The sequence below is a fragment of the Eucyclogobius newberryi genome, unplaced genomic scaffold (genome assembly GCF_026437365.1).
Source record: "Eucyclogobius newberryi isolate DKJ021-1_F unplaced genomic scaffold, fEucNew1.0.hap1 SCAF_18, whole genome shotgun sequence".
Lineage (NCBI taxonomy): Eukaryota > Metazoa > Chordata > Actinopteri > Gobiiformes > Gobiidae > Eucyclogobius > Eucyclogobius newberryi.
The window spans coordinates 11,725,172-11,745,453 of NW_027315812.1; the positions used below are offsets into that span (position 1 = coordinate 11,725,172).

At 40.2% G+C, this 20,282-nt stretch overlaps 2 protein-coding genes across 3 annotated transcripts in view; both read left to right on the forward strand.

Annotated features, from left to right (window-relative positions):
- The window catches only part of LOC140364411 (matrix metalloproteinase-16-like), a 97,289-nt gene that overhangs the window by 37,271 nt on the left and 39,736 nt on the right, over positions 1-20,282 (forward strand). For both annotated transcript variants that reach the window (XM_072450529.1, XM_072450530.1), the window contains one exon: positions 16,746-16,907. In XM_072450529.1, coding sequence (XP_072306630.1) covers positions 16,746-16,907 — 162 coding nt within the window. The remainder of the gene's footprint in view (positions 1-16,745; positions 16,908-20,282) is intronic.
- Positions 4,168-20,282, forward strand: part of LOC140364410 (cyclic nucleotide-gated channel beta-3-like) — a 174,203-nt gene continuing 158,088 nt past the window's right edge. Inside the window, exon 1 of the mRNA XM_072450528.1 lies at positions 4,168-4,182. The gene's annotated coding sequence lies outside the window, so the exon portion shown is untranslated. The remainder of the gene's footprint in view (positions 4,183-20,282) is intronic.

Genomic DNA, 20,282 nt, shown 5'->3' on the forward strand with positions numbered 1-20,282 from the left:
CCCCTGTTGTGTGAAGCACTTTGAATCGCCTTGTGTACGAATTGTGCTCTACAAATACACTTGCCTTGCCAGACGTAATCGGACATGTCCAATACAATGGAAGTCCGGGGAGAATCAATCATTGAAAACAGCAGTAATAGTTGCAGTTGTAGTAGTAATAGTAGTAGTAGTGGTAGTAGTAGTTATTGAAAAGTCCATAATTTCTCCTTAATACGTCAATGATGATCTCAAATGTCATCACTTTTAAATAAACTTACTGTAATAATGTTATGATAGCTACATTCATCTTAAATTGACTCAGTATTACACTTAAAAGTGCTGTACCTGTCTTAAGAAACATTAAAAAACAGAACTAGTTAATTTTAAATGCTTTGCAACGGTCCACATGTACTGCTCAGTGTCTGTTTATGCCTTCTGAGCAGCCTAAATATTCACTGTGATGAGTTTTTAAAGCATTTTTCTTTTTCACTATTCTTTGAGGCTAGAGCGAGTTTAGCCTCCACGCTAATGCTAACAACAACTAGCATGCTAACAGCACACTTCCTGCTTCAACAGCACACTTCCTGCTTCGCTGAGAAAAAAAAACCCTCCATAATAAGATAAAAAGGAATAAAAGTTGGCGAGATCCTTGAGCCTCGGATACACTACCACGCAAAAGTATTAGGCAGGTTTTAAAATGGTATCAACATAGCAAGGTGCACAAATTAAAAATGCTTAGGGCTTACTCCATCACAAATTTTGTATTAATTACTCAATACAAATAAATACGACTTTCAATCTTACTTTCATGAACATAAACAGTGCTATTAAACACACTGTATAATCTAAAAACAATCGAACTTTACTGACTGAGGATTAGTTTCAGAGCAATTCTATCTAATTTCAGTTTTGAGATCAACAAAAAAGTAGATGATCATCTCACATAAACTGATTGAGTGACAAAATATTGCGTAATGCTAGAGAATCAAATCGTTTTAATAATAAGTAGTGTCTCCGTAAAGCTTGAAGTGACCTGAATAACACAATGAAATGTTAAAACACCTTCTGAACACTTCTCTGAAAGCGTTGCCTCGTGGTGCAGCTTGTTTGAAACAGTACCAAAATAAAGCATGCCGATGAACTGGCGGAACAGGAAATTAGATTGCGAGAATGTATTTTTATTTCCTTCCAAACCAATCAAAAGGGGTTAAACAAACACACTTCTGTTTCCAGGTAGTGAATCATGTAAGAGGGAGGGGCACTCGATAAACACACCGTGATTGGCTGAAGGAGCGGCGCGGCATTGATCACATGATTGACGGATGGTTGTAGCTCTGAGCAGGAGAAAGCCTTTTGCACCGGTGTCAATTCGTTTAGTTTATTATTGATGCCTGAATCTTCCTCCATCATGAACGCCATTTGTGTCGTGTCTAGTAGCCATTAGCAACAGACAATCAATGTCTGCTGTGATGGTATAAACCTGGTTTAGTCCTGGTTTAGACCTGGTTTAGTCCTGGTTTGGACCTGGTTTAGTCCTGGTTTAGCCCTGATGTAGTCCTGGTTTAGACCTGATGTAGTCCTGGTTTAGACCTGGTTTAGTCCTGGTTTAGACCTGGTTTAGTCCTGGTTTAGCCCTGGTTTAGACCTGATGTAGTCCTGGTTTAGACCTGGTTTAGCCCTGATGTAGTCCTGGTTTAGACGTGGTTTAGTCCTGGTTTGGACCTGGTTTAGTCCTGGTTTAGCCCTGATGTAGTCCTGGTTTAGTCATGATGTAGTCCTGGGGTAGACCTGGTTTAGTCCTGGTTTAGTCCTGGTTTAGACCTGATGTAGTCCTGGTTTAGACCTGGTTTAGTCCTGGTTCAGCCCTGATGTAGTCCTGGTTTAGACCTGGTTTAGTCCTGGTTTGGACCTGGTTTAGTCCTGGTTTAGCCCTGATGTAGTCCTGGTTTAGTCATGATGTAGTCCTGGGGTAGACCTGGTTTAGTCCTGGTTTAGTCCTGGTTTAGACCTGATGTAGTCCTGGTTTAGACCTGGTTTAGTCCTGGTTCAGCCCTGATGTAGTCCTGGTTTAGACCTGGTTTAGTCCTGGTTTGGACCTGGTTTAGTCCTGGTTTAGCCCTGATGTAGTCCTGGTTTAGTCCTGGTTTAGTCATGATGTAGTCCTGGGGTAGACCTGGTTTAGTCCTGGTATAGACCTGGTTTAGACCTGGTTTAGACCTGGTTTAGTCCTGGTTTAGACCTGGTTTAGTCCTGGTTTAGTCATGATGTAGTCCTGGTTTAGACCTGGTTTAGTCCTGGTTTAGACCTGGTTTAGACCTGGTATAGACCTGGTTTAGACCTGGTTTAGTTCTGGTTTAGACTTGGTTTAGTCCTGGTTTAGACCTGGTTTAGTCCTGGTATAGACCTGGTTTAGACCTGGTTTAGTTCTGGTTTAGTCATGATGTAGTCCTGTTTTAGACCTGGTTTAGTCCTGGTATAGACCTGGTTTAGACTTGGTTTAGTCCTGGTTTAGACCTGGTTTAGTCCTGGTATAGACCTGGTTTAGACCTGGTTTAGTTCTGGTTTAGACCTGGTTTAGTCCTGGTTTAGTCATGATGTAGTCCTGGTTTAGACCTGGTTTAGACCTGGTTTAGACCTGGTTTAGTTCTGGTTTAGACTTGGTTTAGTCCTGGTTTAGACCTGGTTTAGTCCTGGTATAGACCTGGTTTAGACCTGGTTTAGTTCTGGTTTAGACCTGGTTTAGTCATGATGTAGTCCTGGTTTAGACCTGGTTTAGTCCTGGTATAGACCTGGTTTAGACTTGGTTTAGTCCTGGTTTAGACCTGGTTTAGACCTGGTTTAGTTATGGTTTAGACCTGGTTTAGTCATGATGTAGTCCTGGTTTAGACCTGGTTTAGTCCTGGTATAGACCTGGTTTAGTCCTGGTATAGACCTAGTTTAGGCTTTGGTTTAGTCATGACGTAGTCCTGGTTTAGACCTGGTTTAGTCCTGGTATAGACCTGGTTTAGACTTGGTTTAGTCCTGGTTTAGACCTGGTTTAGACCTGGTTTAGTTCTGGTTTAGACCTGGTTTAGTCATGACGTAGTCCTGGTTTAGACCTGGTTTAGTCCTGGTATACACCTAGTTTTGTCCTGGTTTAGTCATGATGTAGTCCTGGTTTATACCTGGTTTAGTCCTGGTATAGAACTAGTTTAGTCCTGGTTTAGTCATGATGTAGTCCTGGTTTAGACCTGGTTTAGTCCTGGTATAGAACTAGTTTAGTCCTGGTTTAGTCATGATGTAGTCCTGGTTTATACCTGGTTTAGTCCTGGTATAGAACTAGTTTAGTCCTGGTTTAGTCATGATGTAGTCCTGGTTTAGACCTGGTTTAGTCCTGGTATAGAACTAGTTTAGTCCTGGTTTAGACCTGAGATTTCCAACTCAATTTCAATACTAAGGAATAGACTCGATATTCAATACCGACTTCGCCACCACAAACCATTTGATCCTGTTCATGGGATTTTTCCCCCTGATACTTTCATTGAGTATTTACTTTCTTAGTAGTTTTGGTATGAATTAGTATCTGATTTTTGACACTTTTGACAATCCAATCACAGTAGTGTTATGGAAAAATATTGGAATTGAGATAATATTGCGAGTGTTCTTTTGAAGATATATGAAGTTTATAAGTTATGATACATTTAACAATACAAAATGTTTCAAAGTCATTTTCAATCTGAATGAAATGGTTTGAGAAGCTTGCATTTATATTCAATTTAAAAAACAAGCTATCATTAAAACCATTGTCTTCAGATTGAAAATGAGATTGAAGTTGCAACGTCTTGTTTCCTAAATCCAGCGATTACTTTTGAAACCTTCCACGTTGCACTCATCGACTTGGAAAAACGTTATATCTCTGCACTTTTGTTATTCATTTTACACACATTTCCCTTTTATTTGATAATTAAACCTCAACTAACACAATTACAGAGATGCTTAAACACATTTCTGTTGGATTGACTATCTATCCAGATACTCAAAAAAACAAACTGACATATTCAGCTTTTTGATCAATATCATTAGTCTTGTGCTTCAATTGCAATACTTTTTTGAATTGTATGCAAAGCTTTAGTGATTATTAGTAGTTGATGCTTTGATTCAGTGAAATAGGCAGTGGCAGATAAAACACGAGGCTGCTACAGGGAGTGAAGAGGGACATATGGTGTCCTTGCAGGCTTATTTTTAGGCTGCAGCTCCTACTGAGTGACAAAGAGCAAACACAAGAGCACATTTTTCACTCTTAGGCTTTTGTCACGGTTGTATTTTATGTGCAATTCTCTTGACGGACGCTTGACTTGCTTTAGATATTATTCTGCCTTTCCATTAGTGTATCATATTTGTATAGAATGTAAAATTGCCTTCACCTTACAAGACAAAAAAAAATCTATATTATATTAACAATTATGACAGACTTGGATTAAACACATGTTTTCTCAGGCACTTGCATAATTGGCCTTTAAAAAGCTGGCCAAAGTGAACGACCTTAAAACAAAGACTTAACTGAAACAACAGAACCAAAAATAATTGCTTCTCATTTGGTCGATGTAGTTTTGGTTCTGAAATGAGGGACTTTTACTGCTCATCCTCGACATGACCTCACTTTGCAGACAGAGAAAGTTGAAAATAAATGAAAGGATGTTTTTTTTTGTGGCGTTTTATTTGACCAAAATGTGGGAGTAGAGTTCATTTTGGGACAAAGTTAAACTTGTTCACTGTCTGGACTTTCAATCTGGACCGTTCTTATCCTGCAGTGCAGTTTATTGGCCACAATAAATAGCTTTTTTTTTCAAAGTCCACATTTTCTTCTACAATAACCTTAAAATTGCCTTGAAATTGAATTGGCTTCCTTCAATTAAAGATACTAATCTGCAAGAAGATAAGTCCGCTTCGAGCTTTTACAGACTAAAACAGATTAAAATGTTGAAAGAGAAACGATGATGTCCGAGTTTAATTTCGACTGTCAAACATTGGTTTTGTCTAAAAAGTTATTCGCAGATTTAAATTGTCTTCTCTATCTCCTCCTGTGTCCATTCCATCGTTTCAACCCTGCAGCTTTGTGGAAATAAGAGATATTTAAAGGTAGATTGCTGTCCTTCCGTCCGCGCTGCAGCGTTTGTGAGTAAGAATAAGCTCGACCATTTCATCAGTTTGTTTTCTAGTATTTTTGTAGTATTTCTTGTTTTTTTGTAGTATCTTTTACTATACATTACACTCTTAACATTCAACCTGTGCATAATCTTCCAAAAACAAGATCTAAAATCCTCTTGTATCTATACAGAAGCACAATACAAGGAAATCGGGAATAACAAAGATGATTCTATCTACCTAAAGAAGGGGTGTCCAAACTTTTTTCACCAAGGGCCCCATTTTGAAACTACAAACCACAAACAACCCGACAATGTTGAATTTGAAAGTGAATACTTAAAAATGTTGCATTTGGTATTGTTCGATGAGCCTCCACACCTTTAATAATACTTAGAACATTAATAATAGGTTGTTATCACATAAAAATGCTTGAATTTTTCCAATTTTACAGTAAAAAGTACCGGTACTACTTTTTGTTGTTTAGACCAACTTAGCAGGAAGCCGGAGGGTCAACAAAAATTGGTCTGCGGGCCGCATTTGGCCCCCGGGCCGTAGTTTGGACATGCCTGACCTAAAGTCATGCAGAATCTTAAACACAATGGTATATTATTGTAAGCTCTGCTCTACATTCACGTCGGTTAACACACACTCTGACTGATACAGATAATAGTTATTACTGCTTGGAGCACAGCGGTGAATATGTAATTGAACTTTTATCATACTCAGCGTTCCATACGGTCTCCTATAGCGGACGGAGCGAGGCCAAGAAACACAGCAACATGATATCGACCAATGGAAACCTAACTTTGTGGACCAGTGTTTTTCGTCTGTGTTTGGACAGATTTGATGGATTATTTCAAGTATAATTGAATCTTTGTTTTCCAAAACTGGACAGGCTGGACGTGGCAAAGCTGTCAGCGAGAATGGTGTTATGCCTGACTTGACAGGTAAAAACAAAGCCGGGCACTTGATGTCTGCCATAATATTAGCCGAAACAACGCCGCATATGTGATGTAAAACCGGCTTATGCTCTGAGCCGTCAACATCACAATTAATCCGAGGAAGGCGCGGCAGTTTTCAGAGAGAGCTGTTTGTTGTGTCGGTAAATATCCCCGGCAGTTGCATCACCGTATTTACATTTCCAACCGTGAGTAACGTGTCTTTGGGAAATGGCAGGATTTGTGTTTTATTAGCATTTGCGTTTTTCACAAAGACTGGAATTAGGCAAAAAGGAAGCCGAGCGTCACGGTGCGTTCCGCCCACCAGGCTGCCACTCCGAAATAGAGCGTCGCCCACTGGCACCAGCGTCTACCTCCATGTGGGCGGCACTGCGAGCTTACACCCACGCGCACTCCCGCCGCACGCCCCCCCGCGGCCCGCTCAGATGCTCTCGTTACCCACAAGCCCGTGCAGGGGAAGGCGGTAAACGGCGCTTCCCGGGGTTCGGGTCCTTGCTACAATAGTTCTGTTAAGAGTTTGCAAGAGAGGTTGGGGGAACTTTTGAGCTGTTTTGCATAATTAGATGGGAAAGATGTGTGAGAAGTGGCTAACCGGTGTGAAATTGTCTACTTTAGAACTCCTCTGATGCAATCTTATCCCCTTAATTGTACTACTTTAGCAAATACAGATAAAATGAAGCCTGAATGGTTGAGTTTCCACATGTGCAGTTGTTTAAATCCTGGATATTGAGTGTTTGTACAGGCCATAATAACATATTTTTAAGAGATATTTTGTTTAAGAAAATAGCACAATAAACAGTCATGTATTGAAACTACGTAATGCCACTGAGACGATACCCTTAAAGTAACAGTATGTGACATTCTTGAGATGGCACGGCACCTGCTTCATTCCATGGAAATAGAAAGTTAAATGGAGGTATGTAGATGCATTTTATGCCATATTGTGGAATATTACAGCTAAAGTAGGGAAGCATTTCCATGGAAACAAGCAGGAGGCTCCTCCAGGCCAAGTTCGAGTCAGGTTTGAGTCTGTAAAGATTCTTGTTTTTCTGAGTTATTCCTTGCAATGAAAAGACAATATATTTGAAAAACAAGAACTGCAATAAATCAACAGCAAAGTGAAACATTACAGTTACTATTATACCAAAGCATAGTTATTTAGCCCTCTATCACTCAATTCTACCATTAACTACACAAATTCATACATAAATACATAAATAAATAAGAATAAGTCCTTCACAAAAGCAAAGGAAAGGTCCATACAGTAAATATTGAGCCCCAAAAATTATTGTTCTCTAATATACTTGTAATAATCATTGTTGACAGGCCTTGTTGTCCCTCAAAAATACATTAAGAACACTGGTTAAGAAATTAATACTAATTTAATTTAGCAATGCCTTAGGATATAATTCTAAAAGTTTTTTGCCATAACACAAACTTGCTTCAACATACAACGATGAATAGAATAGGTCAATAGAATCACAAGAATAGCAACAAAGAGTGCATCAAACTGGTATTTTTCATATTTCAACCTTACTCCAACTTGTCAATACACAATTATAAGCTTGATTCACTACAATGTACTTATCGCCTTGACGATAATGATAATGTGTTGTTTAAAATACCATGTCACTGCTTAATACATAACATAATGGCTCTTTACGTGAAGTCTTAATTGCCTTTCTCTTTCTAATAACATTTCATTGGAGTCCATTTGCATCCTCGATATGCCGCCAGTGCTCACCAACTGTTAAAACATGTCTGCTGTTCCTGTTTCTCTCGCAGTGTCTCAGCTTCTACAAACACACGCTCGTCCCAGTCAGTGCATTATTAATGATTCATGATTACAGTGAAAATGTAGGTTGCTGTCTGGCTCGCAGGTGCTGCATTCAGATAAACATGGCCGCCGTAAAGAAAGTCATTTACTTGGCTCTGCTCCTTGTTCTTTTCCCTCCTGGTTTTCTTATTTACCTCGAGTCCACGGGAACTGGCCAGTATTTGGATCCTTGGCAGCTTTCCACTTCCGAAATCCCAGACCATAGCCATTTCTGTAAATAATGACTCCGGTATACATATGTTGCTCCCATCAGCTGAGCTTGTGTGCACTGACAAGACAAGGAAAGAATTAGGTTTATGGATTGAGAGTCTGCACAGCACAGAGACACGAGGGGCTGCACTGGTCCTGGTGCAGATACTCGGTCTCCACTGGAAACCTGGGACTCTGGGTTTAAAATGGAAGCAAACAATGGGGAGTAGTGCGATCAGCGCAGGCAAAGGTCAAACATTGTGGTAATTGGAACAAAAAGAAAAGAGAGGCTCCATTTATACGCTCCATTTGGCTTTGCTCACTGCAAATCAGAAATCTGCCTCAGATTTTATGTATTTATAGTGGGGGAAGTTTTGGAGCGATGCAGAACTATAGCTAAAACTGTTAAAAATGACTTCAAAAAGAGCCAAAAACGCCCAAAAAAGGGTATAAAGGGATATTTCTGCCTTTTTTGTGTGCTTAATTTTAGTGTAATTCACGTTTTGCGCTGGATTTGAACCATAACCAAGACAATTACAGACACATTTTAGCCCATTCTTGCTGCATTGTGGCGATATTGTCTGAATATATTAAATTTTTTCACAGTATTGCCCACCCCTAGTTACCATAACATTCAAACATCCGAACCATCCAATGATTTGGCATGTTTATCTTGTTAACAATACATCATCATTATCCTTAAACTTGAAAACTATTAACTTCTTGTCCAAGCGCTATCTCCTCACACTGGCCGCTCTTGTGCACCGCTGAGGCCGTGTCGGAGCAAACGGAGCAGAAAGCAGTCATTGTACTTTGGCTCTGTTCGTCACAATGGTCACTCTGTCCAGTCAGACACAGTGCTGCGGTCTGACAGCCAACTCCTCACTGCCCGGGGACCACTGAGCCAGGCACTCATCCATCCACTGCCCCGCGCGCTGCACAGCCCTCGCCGACAGTACAGTGTCATTCACCCCACGTCACCTGCCCGGTACAGTCAGGGATGAGTGTGATTAAGCAAGTCTCAGCGTCTAAAGGTTTGATGAGGTTTGATGATCTGTAAAAATTTGAAATGATTGCAAAATGACACACAAAAGTACGTAAATATCACATAATACTAGTTATTCTGAATGTAGAGAATACGTTTAGGCTGATATGGAGATCAGTTTAGATTAGATTAGATGTGTTTTTTAACTGTTTCATATGGACCCTTTGAGTGTGAAATACAGATTGATTGATTGATTGATTGATTGATTGATTGATTGATTGATTGATTGAGGTAGATGGTTTACCCGAACAAAAATTGTCAGTCCAAATATCCTCCCAGTATCTCCACATAATAAGCTTGTTTGAAAGATGCTACATGCGTTTGTTCCATTTGTATTCTTAAACAGCTCTTTTTGGCAGAATTTTCCAATTTAACAAAATATATAATAACAATATACACTATATTCACATTTTGTATTCACATTATTACTGATTATTTGACGATTTCCCACTTCTACCATCAGTTTTACAATGTATACAAGATGGAGAGTTAGGCTACTACAAGATGGATGACTTTTTTTTCTTAGTTATTGACAGTTTTTCTGATACGGTTATGTTGTTATTAATATGGAATTGCAGAGTGGAGAGTGGAGACTGGGAAAACGCAAACTCAACAAACTCCACACATCAAAGCTCCGTTCAGTCATGGCAAGAGTCCTCACAACTGCACTACAAAGTCCTTTGGTCTTTGATTCAGCGTTTAATCTCTGTACTAACCTGATCTGTTTATAAAGACAATCGCCAGAACTTCACCAAACCAGGAAGTATACGTCTAGGTTAAGTTAATCCTGATGTTTATCTTCCTGATCATTTATCTGTACTTGGAACAGCCTCAATGAGAACTATGAACATCGTGTACTTCTCTGGCTGTATTGCAATATCCACAGCTCCAAAATGTTACTGTAAAACTCCCACTAAACCACGTCTTAAGCATCGTAAGTGACATGAATTTCCCTTTTCCGCGGTTACCAATATCCTCCGTGTCCCTGGATCAAGGTTGCTCTGTAATGTTCCTCCTTTGAAATGGTCGTAACATCTCATTTCCTCTTTTTGTTCTTCTGCTCCGCCAAATATTGGGACCAAGTTTTTCTTTGAGTCCCTTCTCCTGCCCCGTGCCAGGATTTTGATTAAAGCTGTTCGGGGTCTATTCATGCAGTAAATTTAAATCAGGTGACCGGCCCCGTCTGTGGAAACTCTGTGGTCGTCTCTGAACTGCGGTTTGGCACCCGTGAGCGGTTTTATTCACGCTACTGTAAGAATACAGTCTTTTATTTCTACCTCTATGAAAGTTAGCCATGCATAGACCATTGCAATTAACAACTTTTGTGCATTTTCTTCCATTCCTGTTTTGTCAAAATTGCAGAATCAGCCTCTTGGGGGATTTTAAAAGCTGAACAATGTCTAAAATGTTGGAGGTCCAGTGGATAAAAGAAAGCTTGGATGGACAAAAAAAGCAATGAACTAACAAGACTAACCAACGCAGCTATAAAACGGAGCAGGATGATGACGCTATTGGTCTCTGGCGACCTTTGTCATCGCTGTTAATCTCGATTCGAGAATGTTGACGTGATAACAGCGTCACAGGAACGATAACACAAAGAGGGAAAATTGGGCTCTTGATATCTGACTGTGGCTTCGGGTGGAAGCGGAGTGAACGTAACGCAGACATAACAAACATATTATCCGCGGGGGGTGTTTCCAGTGCGCTTTGAACAATGTCTAAAGCGCCGCGTGACGTCCAATTTAGCCTAAAGCCAACGCGAACGCATGTGAGCGACGATGTAAAGAAACGGCGTAGCACAGCGGTCGATGTGAAAGCGCTGCATGCTCGTTTTGTCTCTTATATTTGTCGAGATGTATGTTTTTGAATTGGCTTGTCGAATGGCGCGACGGCTCTTTTAGGCACAGACCTGCTAATGGCTTTAATAGCGTTTAAACCTGAACAAGGGACAGTTTTATATATCCAATGATGATGTTACCAGGCCTACTTTTTCAACATTGCGCTTCTGAACCCTGCCATTTCTTGGACTATAAATAAATGTCAAACCCTGCATAAATGTGGTGTGTGAGTGAGGGAATGGTCGGAAGGTCTGATTGCGCACATACGGCAGCATCGCTTTCGTCAGTTCTACCCAGCTCACCATCATAAAGTATATACTTTGAGAATCTGGAAAAGCGTATGCTCTTATTCATTATTATTAGTAGTATTTCCCACAGATTTGTGCTGAATATAGGAATTATAAACAAGCCACTGAAATTGTCATGAAAGGTGGCCCACCGTATGTTTCGTGATTGTCCCACTGTTGAGTAATACTGGACTGAGATGAACACTGCAGATTGTTTTTGGCGTTGGCGTCCCACTCGACTTCAGAACTACGTGTTTGGGCCTCAAAGCTCCTGCCGTGCACACAATATATGGATACTTTTTGAACAGCAGGGACAAACTGAACCAACGGGCAAGGACTGGACCGTAATCATAATTGAAATGGTCTTATTTGACAAAGTTTTGGACATGATGGGACTCATACACCGACCAATATATACCTTAACTGCATTTTTCTGTGTTTGAAATGGAAGAAATGAAGAAATTGCCTTGAAAAAATCTGAAAATAAACAATGCACACACTCTATATTCTATGGAAAGCACAGCTGAACAACTAGCCATCTGCAATGCAATGCTCGCAAACTAATAATCGACTTATTATTCATCACTTATTTATTTGTCCATCTTGATTCACGATGGCCTCGTCCCTTTGGCTATCTCAACATAATAAACATCGCTGCCTTGATGACAAAACCATGCCTTTTTCGGAAAACAAAGCCCACCAATGACCACCCACTCTTTCCCTGAGTCCAAAGCCATATATCACCACATTTAGTTAAACAGCAAGAAACTACAACTCCCTGGGGAACTAGCACTGACACCGTGAGCTATTACAACGATCAAAAAAGCAGTGTCTAAGGCGTGTTGCTTGATTTGTAGCCCCTGGCGTGTTTATTTGTCCGGATCCTACACAGTCCAGAATCACGTGCGCCTCAACCCATGGATGAGAATGAGCTGCATGTTCAGAAAGATGGTAAATTATGGCCCAAGACTATTGGTAGAAGAAGGGTTTCTAATCACTTGTCCTGTTTGGTTTACTGCAGGCCTGTGGGGATAGACAGCATTACGTTTGGTTATAAATCTGCACTGTCGCTTCCCCAACACATCCACTATATCTTCTCCACTTGTATGTTTTCCTTCTCTTTTACTCCTTGGCTGCACCATCTCATTAACAGCAACCTTGACACCTCCATTGGTCCGCTGGCAGGACAACATGGCGGCTACTGTGGCCAACCCTGGAGAAAGTGCAACGTTACAAAATCAAGCCATATATGGTCGTACATTCCAACATAAGCCTTGTGTTTATTGTCAAGTGGTCAACAGTGAGTCATAGTAAACATCCTTTGGTTAAATATATATTTAGCTGCAAGCGTTGATTGCTTGTTAATTTATGCCATTTGTTTATGAGTATTGAACAATTGGTTATGTAAGAGAAAGTGGCCAGATGTCTTTTTATATGTTTATGTTTTTGAATATGAGTCCGCTAATTCACATGGTCATTAGATGTAACGATTGGCTATTTTGGAGTGGCTTGAGCAAACTTCGGAACCAGAAAAACATTATGTACTCCTTGTTTTGCTGTTTCTCCTACAGTTATTATAAAGACAAGACAAAGGAAAGAGACGATGTAATTTCCTTGACATGTTTTGACGATAACGTACGTCTTAAGTGGTTTGTGACGTGTCCACTGCAGTTACTTAGTTCTGCTTTAAGAGCTGTTGACGAAGATGAACATGTAACAATTAAATCATCAATGACCTTTGTCTGATTGGAGAAACAGCAAAACTATTCTATTAAAGAAGACAGATGAATATACTTAATGAAACTCCTTTTTCTCTAATGCTGCTGTTTGATAATGTTTTAATGCTGTGTGCCTCAGCATCTTTTCAACAATAAAAATGTACTTTGACACAAACATTTGTAAAAAGCACAGTTTTTTATCAAAAATGTATCGTTTTGTACCAAATTTATACACACAAAAAAAATCTATTTTGACCATCTGAAATTGCTGTGCAGAAATAATCTTTTTCCTGAACAAACATACTTGAAATCCTTTTTTTTTTGTGGTGGTGATTCATTGTGCATCTCTTGAAAAAGCACTTTGTAAACACTTATGAACAGATTACAAAACCCAATGTAGAAATGTTTTGTTTGTGTCCCCGGCGCCGCCCTCAGAGGGTTATCACACCTCCCTCCGTAACACGCATCAGCCTGAACATTTGGCCACCGTTCCCTCCACCACCACCCGCCTCTTAAAACCCACTCACTTCACTCTGTACCTTATTATTTAGTTGTTGTTTTTTGTCGAGATGCAGTCGCCTTGGAGACAATGATGCTACAAATGCCTAGGTCAAAGTTTACGGCTCTACAATTCATCACTTGCAGGTTTGCGATTGTCGGAACACGTCTGGCAAGATAAGAAATTGCTCTTTATCATTTTGTATTTTTCCTCACCATTCTCCTTATGTCACCTTGCCTTATATAGATATCTTTGTTTGAATCTTTGCTCGCTGCTCCATCCTTACCTCCCTCTTTTCTTCCCCGAATCAAGAAGTGTGCGTCAACAACCCCTGAGCAATTTTCGTTCTATATGTAGCAACCAACCTCATAATTAGCTAAACAATAGCCACAGCGTTGCCTATTAATTTCAAAAGAATGTCTTCCTGTCTTTTGTTACGCGACTTGCAAAGGCGCAGCGTTGGCCGGGTGTTGCTCCGCCAGGTTCAGCGCTGATTTGAGATTGAAATAACCTGAAATAGAAGCTGACAAACAGTGCTTTTACTCGATAACTTTATGACCTGAACATCTTAAAGTCGGTGGCCCTTCGTCACTTTAAGTTCACCGAGTACGTTATGCTTTTGTAATCAAATGTCCTTGTGCTATATTTGCATTTTACTTTATGATTATCACTCGGGTTCAACTGAGGTAAACACACATAACAGCGCTGTCCTTATCTCACCCTGTAGGCAAAGCAGGAATTGAAAGAACTGTTAAATCAGATTATGTGGATTATTTTCAACATATTTATATATATTTTGGCGCTTTGTCAAACTACCCTAATATCTAAATCATTTCACTGCAGAAATGTTGATAATTGATGCGTTTGAGCTACAAAAATTTAGAAATAACCTTTGAAAGCAAGATGTATTGCTCCTGTTGAGAAAGACAGAAGAATTAGACATTACAGATTGCATTTTAACTACCTTCTAGATCATTTTGCATTTGTTGAACATCACCAAGAAACTCCTCATTGTCATGGTATAACACAGTCTAATTGGTAAATACTGGACGCTAACTTATCTATTAACATTTAAGACATCTTGAAGGGTCAAATTATTCACAAGATTACAGTGTTACTGGTTAAAGAACATGGAAATTCCAGCGACCAGAGCCTTTAGTGTAGCACATCACCGAGAACTGCTATTTGTAACCCGCTGCGTATCGCTCCTCTTTTTCTCTTGACCTTATTTGGAAAGGGCACGTTTCTTGTGTGCCACTGTTTTCTCTTACATTGTTCCCTGAGTCTCTGAACTGTTGCGATCCTGTCCTTAAACTCTATCTCAAGGCGCTGGCTCAGTTTTATACCGTTACAAATTTAGCAGTTCTTTTCCAATTTGATGTAAGCCATTTTATTGTGTTATCATCCAACGTTTCAGCTCTCAAGTTTCATTGATATTACTGCCGTTCATCTTTTGTACAGCGGCGAAAACGAGTCACTAGTGTTTATGCAGTCAAATGTATTTCACTAGCTTCCAATTATGCAGTTTCTTGGTATTGTAGGCTGTGTATTGTCTAGTGTAGTCGGGCAGAAGTGGCGTTATCCTGATGCATTATTCATGTGACAGATTTGCTGCAGGTAAGTGCCTCTCTTTGGTAGAATCTCGATGAATAAGTGATTTTCTGTCTGCTTTTGATGAGAAGATTCAAAGGTGTAGGTGGAATGGTCTTTGGACAGTTAGAAAGTGTATATTACTTATTAAGAACTTCAAAGAAAATGGAAACATGTTTACATTTCATTGCAGTGTAAGATAAAGTGTGACCAATCGTTCTTAAACGTTCTAAAACAGAACAAAAACCGTGATCAGGATCCACACTCCCAATTCGTCCAAAAAATAAAACATTTAAAATACCAGCTCTGTTCAAGTTCGACTTCTTTCAAGCTTCCATCCTTCCATTCCATCTAATTTTGCATTATTTATGTCATACTTTGGCGCTAGTTCCGAAAAGACTACAATAAAACACATGTCTTTCTTCAAAGGGGTTTACCACAGCCAGGCCGGGCGAAACTGAATTATAAATCACAAAGGAGCTAATTTTGTACGAACAATGAAAAGCTTTCTTGTGGGTCCGCGCTGGCATTTGATGGTTAGTTTTGCAGAGGAGTTGTTTGTTTATCTGTTTGTTGCGTTGGTTATGTAAGCCGCGGTCTCGGATATGTGATCGTAACCGGGTCGGACTGCTGGGTGGAGGAGAGGGCCGGTCTCAAAGGGCTCGGAAAGGTCAGCGCTATGTATCATCAGCTTACCACAGATTTAAACTAATTACAAAGACTCCCCATGCAAAGGAGCAGGGGTCGATGTGGAGTGTGTCACATTAACGGCTGTGACCAACACGTAATCCCGTCATTTCATGCATAAGTGGTGGATTACCCATAGACTTGCACGTCCACCAGCCTTTTCTCTTCTCACGGGACTGGTGACATTTACAATATGCAGATCTGAACACAAATCTATGCATAGAAGTCCCTGTGATGAATACGAATATAGCCTATTTTTACAGGCTTTTAATACAATTTAGGATGGATTTGTGATAGTCCCAATTATAATTGCGATGTAAATATATCGATATATCGTGATACAGGAGTGTTTTATCAGTATATCGCTATCAGTATTTGATATATTCACAGTTTTGACGGGTAAATGTGGTGTATTTCATATTATTGTTAGAACGGGTCGTGGCTAAACAAAGAAATACGGTTGTTAAAATGTATTTGGTGCTTAAAGAAAACAGTGGCATATCTGAGAATATCATGCCCAGTGCAATGATTATCACATGTATCGCATTATCGTATCCTGATTCCCAGCTCTGTCTACAGTCCGTAGTTTGTAGAACTGAACAATTTTGGAAATACAATCAAATGTATTTATGTTTTAATGATCAAAGTTCATGTTTACACTATAAAAACTCCCAAGAACATGTTTATGGTGATTCATTCCACGTAGAGACTGTTGCGTTCCCAATTTTAAACACCCCAAGTCAGAGAAGAGAAGCCACTGTGGAGCGCCCCGGACAAAAGCTGTTTCATTATGCACAACTTTTACTACATTTGTTAAACTTGGCACCATTTTTGTGGCTGCAAACATTGTACTGCCAAACGCAACAGGTGCACAGTGACAACCTGCGAAAAAGACAGTAAATAACCCAGGGTAGAACAGGAATCTCACTCTTGCCTGGGTTCTGCTGTCGTTACCCACTGCAGCATTAACGACGTGTTCCTGTCTGTTTCTAGGTAATGATTTGTTCCTGGTTGCTGTTCACGAGCTTGGACACGCGCTGGGGCTAGAACACTCCAACGACCCCACGGCCATCATGGCGCCCTTCTACCAGTACATGGACACGGACAACTTCAAACTGCCCATGGACGACCTGCTGGGGATACAGAAGATCTATGGTGAGGGATACTTTCTGTCTCTCTGCATAAGGCTTACAAATAGGATAGGACAATGATTACAGATGATCACATTTGCTAGTCAAAATTTTAATCCCAAAATATTGCTAGCATTTGCCTTTTTTACAGTTGTGCAACAAACATGAGTCACTATTATTTATACAGTCAAATCACTTGCATTGGTTTTCACTCTGAGGTTATAAATATTCTGTGGTACTTACAAAGAAGTGGTTCTATCTTGCCATGTATAATTCATCTTGGGAGAGTGTCTGTGCAATTGGAAATTGTATTTAGCAGACAATTTGTGAATTTAAAAACAAACAGCAGTGTTTATGACTATGAGGCGTCATAGATTGTGAATCTGGACATCTGCTCAATGTTTTGCCTTTCCTTCAGCAATGGAATACCTAATTTATCTGAAGAATTGGCACAAGGAGAAATGCACAAGAGCATAACTAAACCAGAATTCTTTATTTTTTCTTTATTTCTTTACCGATTGTCCAAAACTTTGTTGATGAAGGTTGACCATTGCCGTATTTTAAAATGAATCATAACGAAGCCTGAAGATATTGTCTCAGAGTTCCACTTCTGACTCATGTTACATAACCTCCTTACTAATACAGTTAAAGAGAAACAGTATTTGGACAGTGTCTCCCCAGTGGAGTGACAGTGCCGGCCCCTACAGATATAAAAAGTGTAAATTGGCCACATCTCGTCTTTCAAATAGCAGCACCTGACATCTGCTTAGATGTTCAGAGTTCGTCCCACTGGGGGTGACGGACCTGGGCAAGCGATGCAGTCTCTGTCATCCCAGCACTAACCAACCCCTCCCACTGACCATCCCCACTACACACACACACACACACACACACAGACGGAGGGTTGAAGGACGGGACAGTGATGGCTGCTTCTAGCTCAGCTCCTCCTCACAGCGATTGGCCTGCTTAAATCCTGCCGACAACGCTAAAATGTGGGCGCTAAAAAGGACCCACAGCATGACTTTTTGCTGAAGAAAATGATCAGTCCAGGTATGGTGATGCTTGACACCCACACAAATTCTTAACGGCTATCAATAATGTGAACCGTGGCAGAGTGGTTAGCAATCCTGCCACTCATTAATAAAACAGCTGGTTTCATCTTGAATTGTTATGATGGGTTTTCTCTTGCTTCCGGAGACATTTTAGTTTAATTGGTGAATCTGATTTGCCCATAGCCTTGTTAATTAATCCGAGAATTAATGATAAATGAGCAAATATTATGCTTCAAAGATATAACAGCCATAATCTTTCCTCAATGTCAATACTTTCCAAGACTACTTGTTGTTTCCATGGATTGGTAAAAGCTAGCAGTGTTGACCAGTATACACAGCAAAGTCAAACACACAAAGCCGACTTACATCACAGCCATCTTACTCACTTAAAAATTTAATTTCAGCCTTTGAAATGCATCAGATGTAGTGTCGGTGAAGACCAAGTGGCACTTAATCTGCGACAGCGAATTGTGAGAAACATAATGAGTCAAAGCATGTTCGAGCAAAGTAAACAAGCAGTTAAATCCGTGTGTGTCAAAGTTTTAACCTTCTGCACATCTGTCTTTAAGAGTTCCTTTAGTCGACTACAGACCAAAACCGCAGATTATTATGAGTTTAAAAAAGTCCCTCACAACATCCTGACATATTTTCTTTCCACCTTTGTCGCTAATGTCACAAGCCCAACTATTACCACTTGTGATTGTGTTCATGTTGCCAGTTAAATGAACTCTGGGTCATTTGCTCTGTTTGTGCAGTTCATTTTGTAAGTGCAGCGGCAGTCACGGAAAAGATGTGATAATAGAAATCAAGATTTAATAGTTTTCCAAATGTGAACAGAGACTGCTTTTTGCAAAACAACAGAAAGACTTCAGGCGATGTGTGAGAGGTGATGCCAACTGTGTCATAGCGTAGACGCCGAGCAAAGTATTAGCTGACTTCCTTTGTTGTTATCGTAGTTATAGAACTTGTAAATTGAGTTCATCCCGATTTTGTTACATTTTCTAAATCGCAATGTTGTTAATTCCTTTATTTTGCGTTCAAGATGTGCTTCTTTTGAGAGTTCAGTCACTTCACATGTCTTTATTTGAGCATAAAAGCTGCATTAAACAGATGTACTGAATCAAAACACGTTTAAAAACAGTCACAAGGTATGAATTAAATGTTATATTGTCGTATCGCCCTGCGCGTATCGTAAATCCAACACAATCAACTAAACATACGCTCCAAAGATATTCCGTCATGTAAAGTTTGTCTTTTTCAGTATTGAACATTTTGTCCCACTTTTCCCACGGCTTTAGCTCCGCATTGTTAGCCAAAGTAGCCGAGGAACAGACAGAGGCAAACGCTCCAAAATCCTGATTCAGGCCTGTCCCATATTGTTGCTATTTTGGTGGGTAAACCCTGCTGCCTGTTTGTTTGTCTACTCGTCCGGTCAGCGCCACGCTTACGTAACGCAGGGCTCTGGCTCCTCTAATCTGGGATGGATTTCAGAGGATTTGATTCAGTCCGTGAATGAAATCTGCCTCCGGGGCGACCCGCCGATCTGGTCCGTGGACCGCGGAGACCTGTAGTGCACTGTAGCGGCTCGTGCTAATCTCGTCGTCAGCTCGTTTTCTGTCCGCTCGCGAATCTGCCGTCTTCGCGTCTGTGCTTGACCGCTTACGACGGGAGTGTTTGATCGAGCGCAGTCACAGTTGCTCATTTCGTCTGCGAGTCCGGTGTTTACAGGCGCACTTCAAATAGTGGGATAAGTCCTTTAATCAGGCCAGCTCGAGTCGACAAAAAGGAGAAAAACGGCAGATTCAGATTTACCCATTCACCGTTCACACGTGCATGTCTTTGGATAGTGGGAAAGAAAACTGGGACATCAAGATTAAAGCGGGGGTACTCGACTTTATTCTTGTAAATGAGTAATTACCGTATTTTTCCGGTTTATAAATCGCTCTGGAGTATTGGTCGCACCAGCCAAAAAATGCATAATAGAGAAAAAAAAAAACATATATAAGTCGCACTGGAGTATAAGTCGCATTTGTTTGATAAAAATCCAAGAACAAGAACATCTTGAAATGCAATTTAAAATAATAACAGTTTAAAGAACGAACAACATGGTGAATAGGTGTACGTATGCTAAAGTAATACTGCTAGAGAGTTACACAAAGCATGAACCATCGGCCAAAACTATGTAAAAAAAAGTGCGATTATAATCCGAAAAATACGGTAGCAAGTTTGGTAGACTTAAAAACATACTTCCTCTTTTTCTAGTTTGAAAATCGGGCGAGGGAATTTGAATGGTTGTATTATGAATTCTAAAACCAGGCCAGCTGCACGTTTAAAGCCTTGTAAACTTT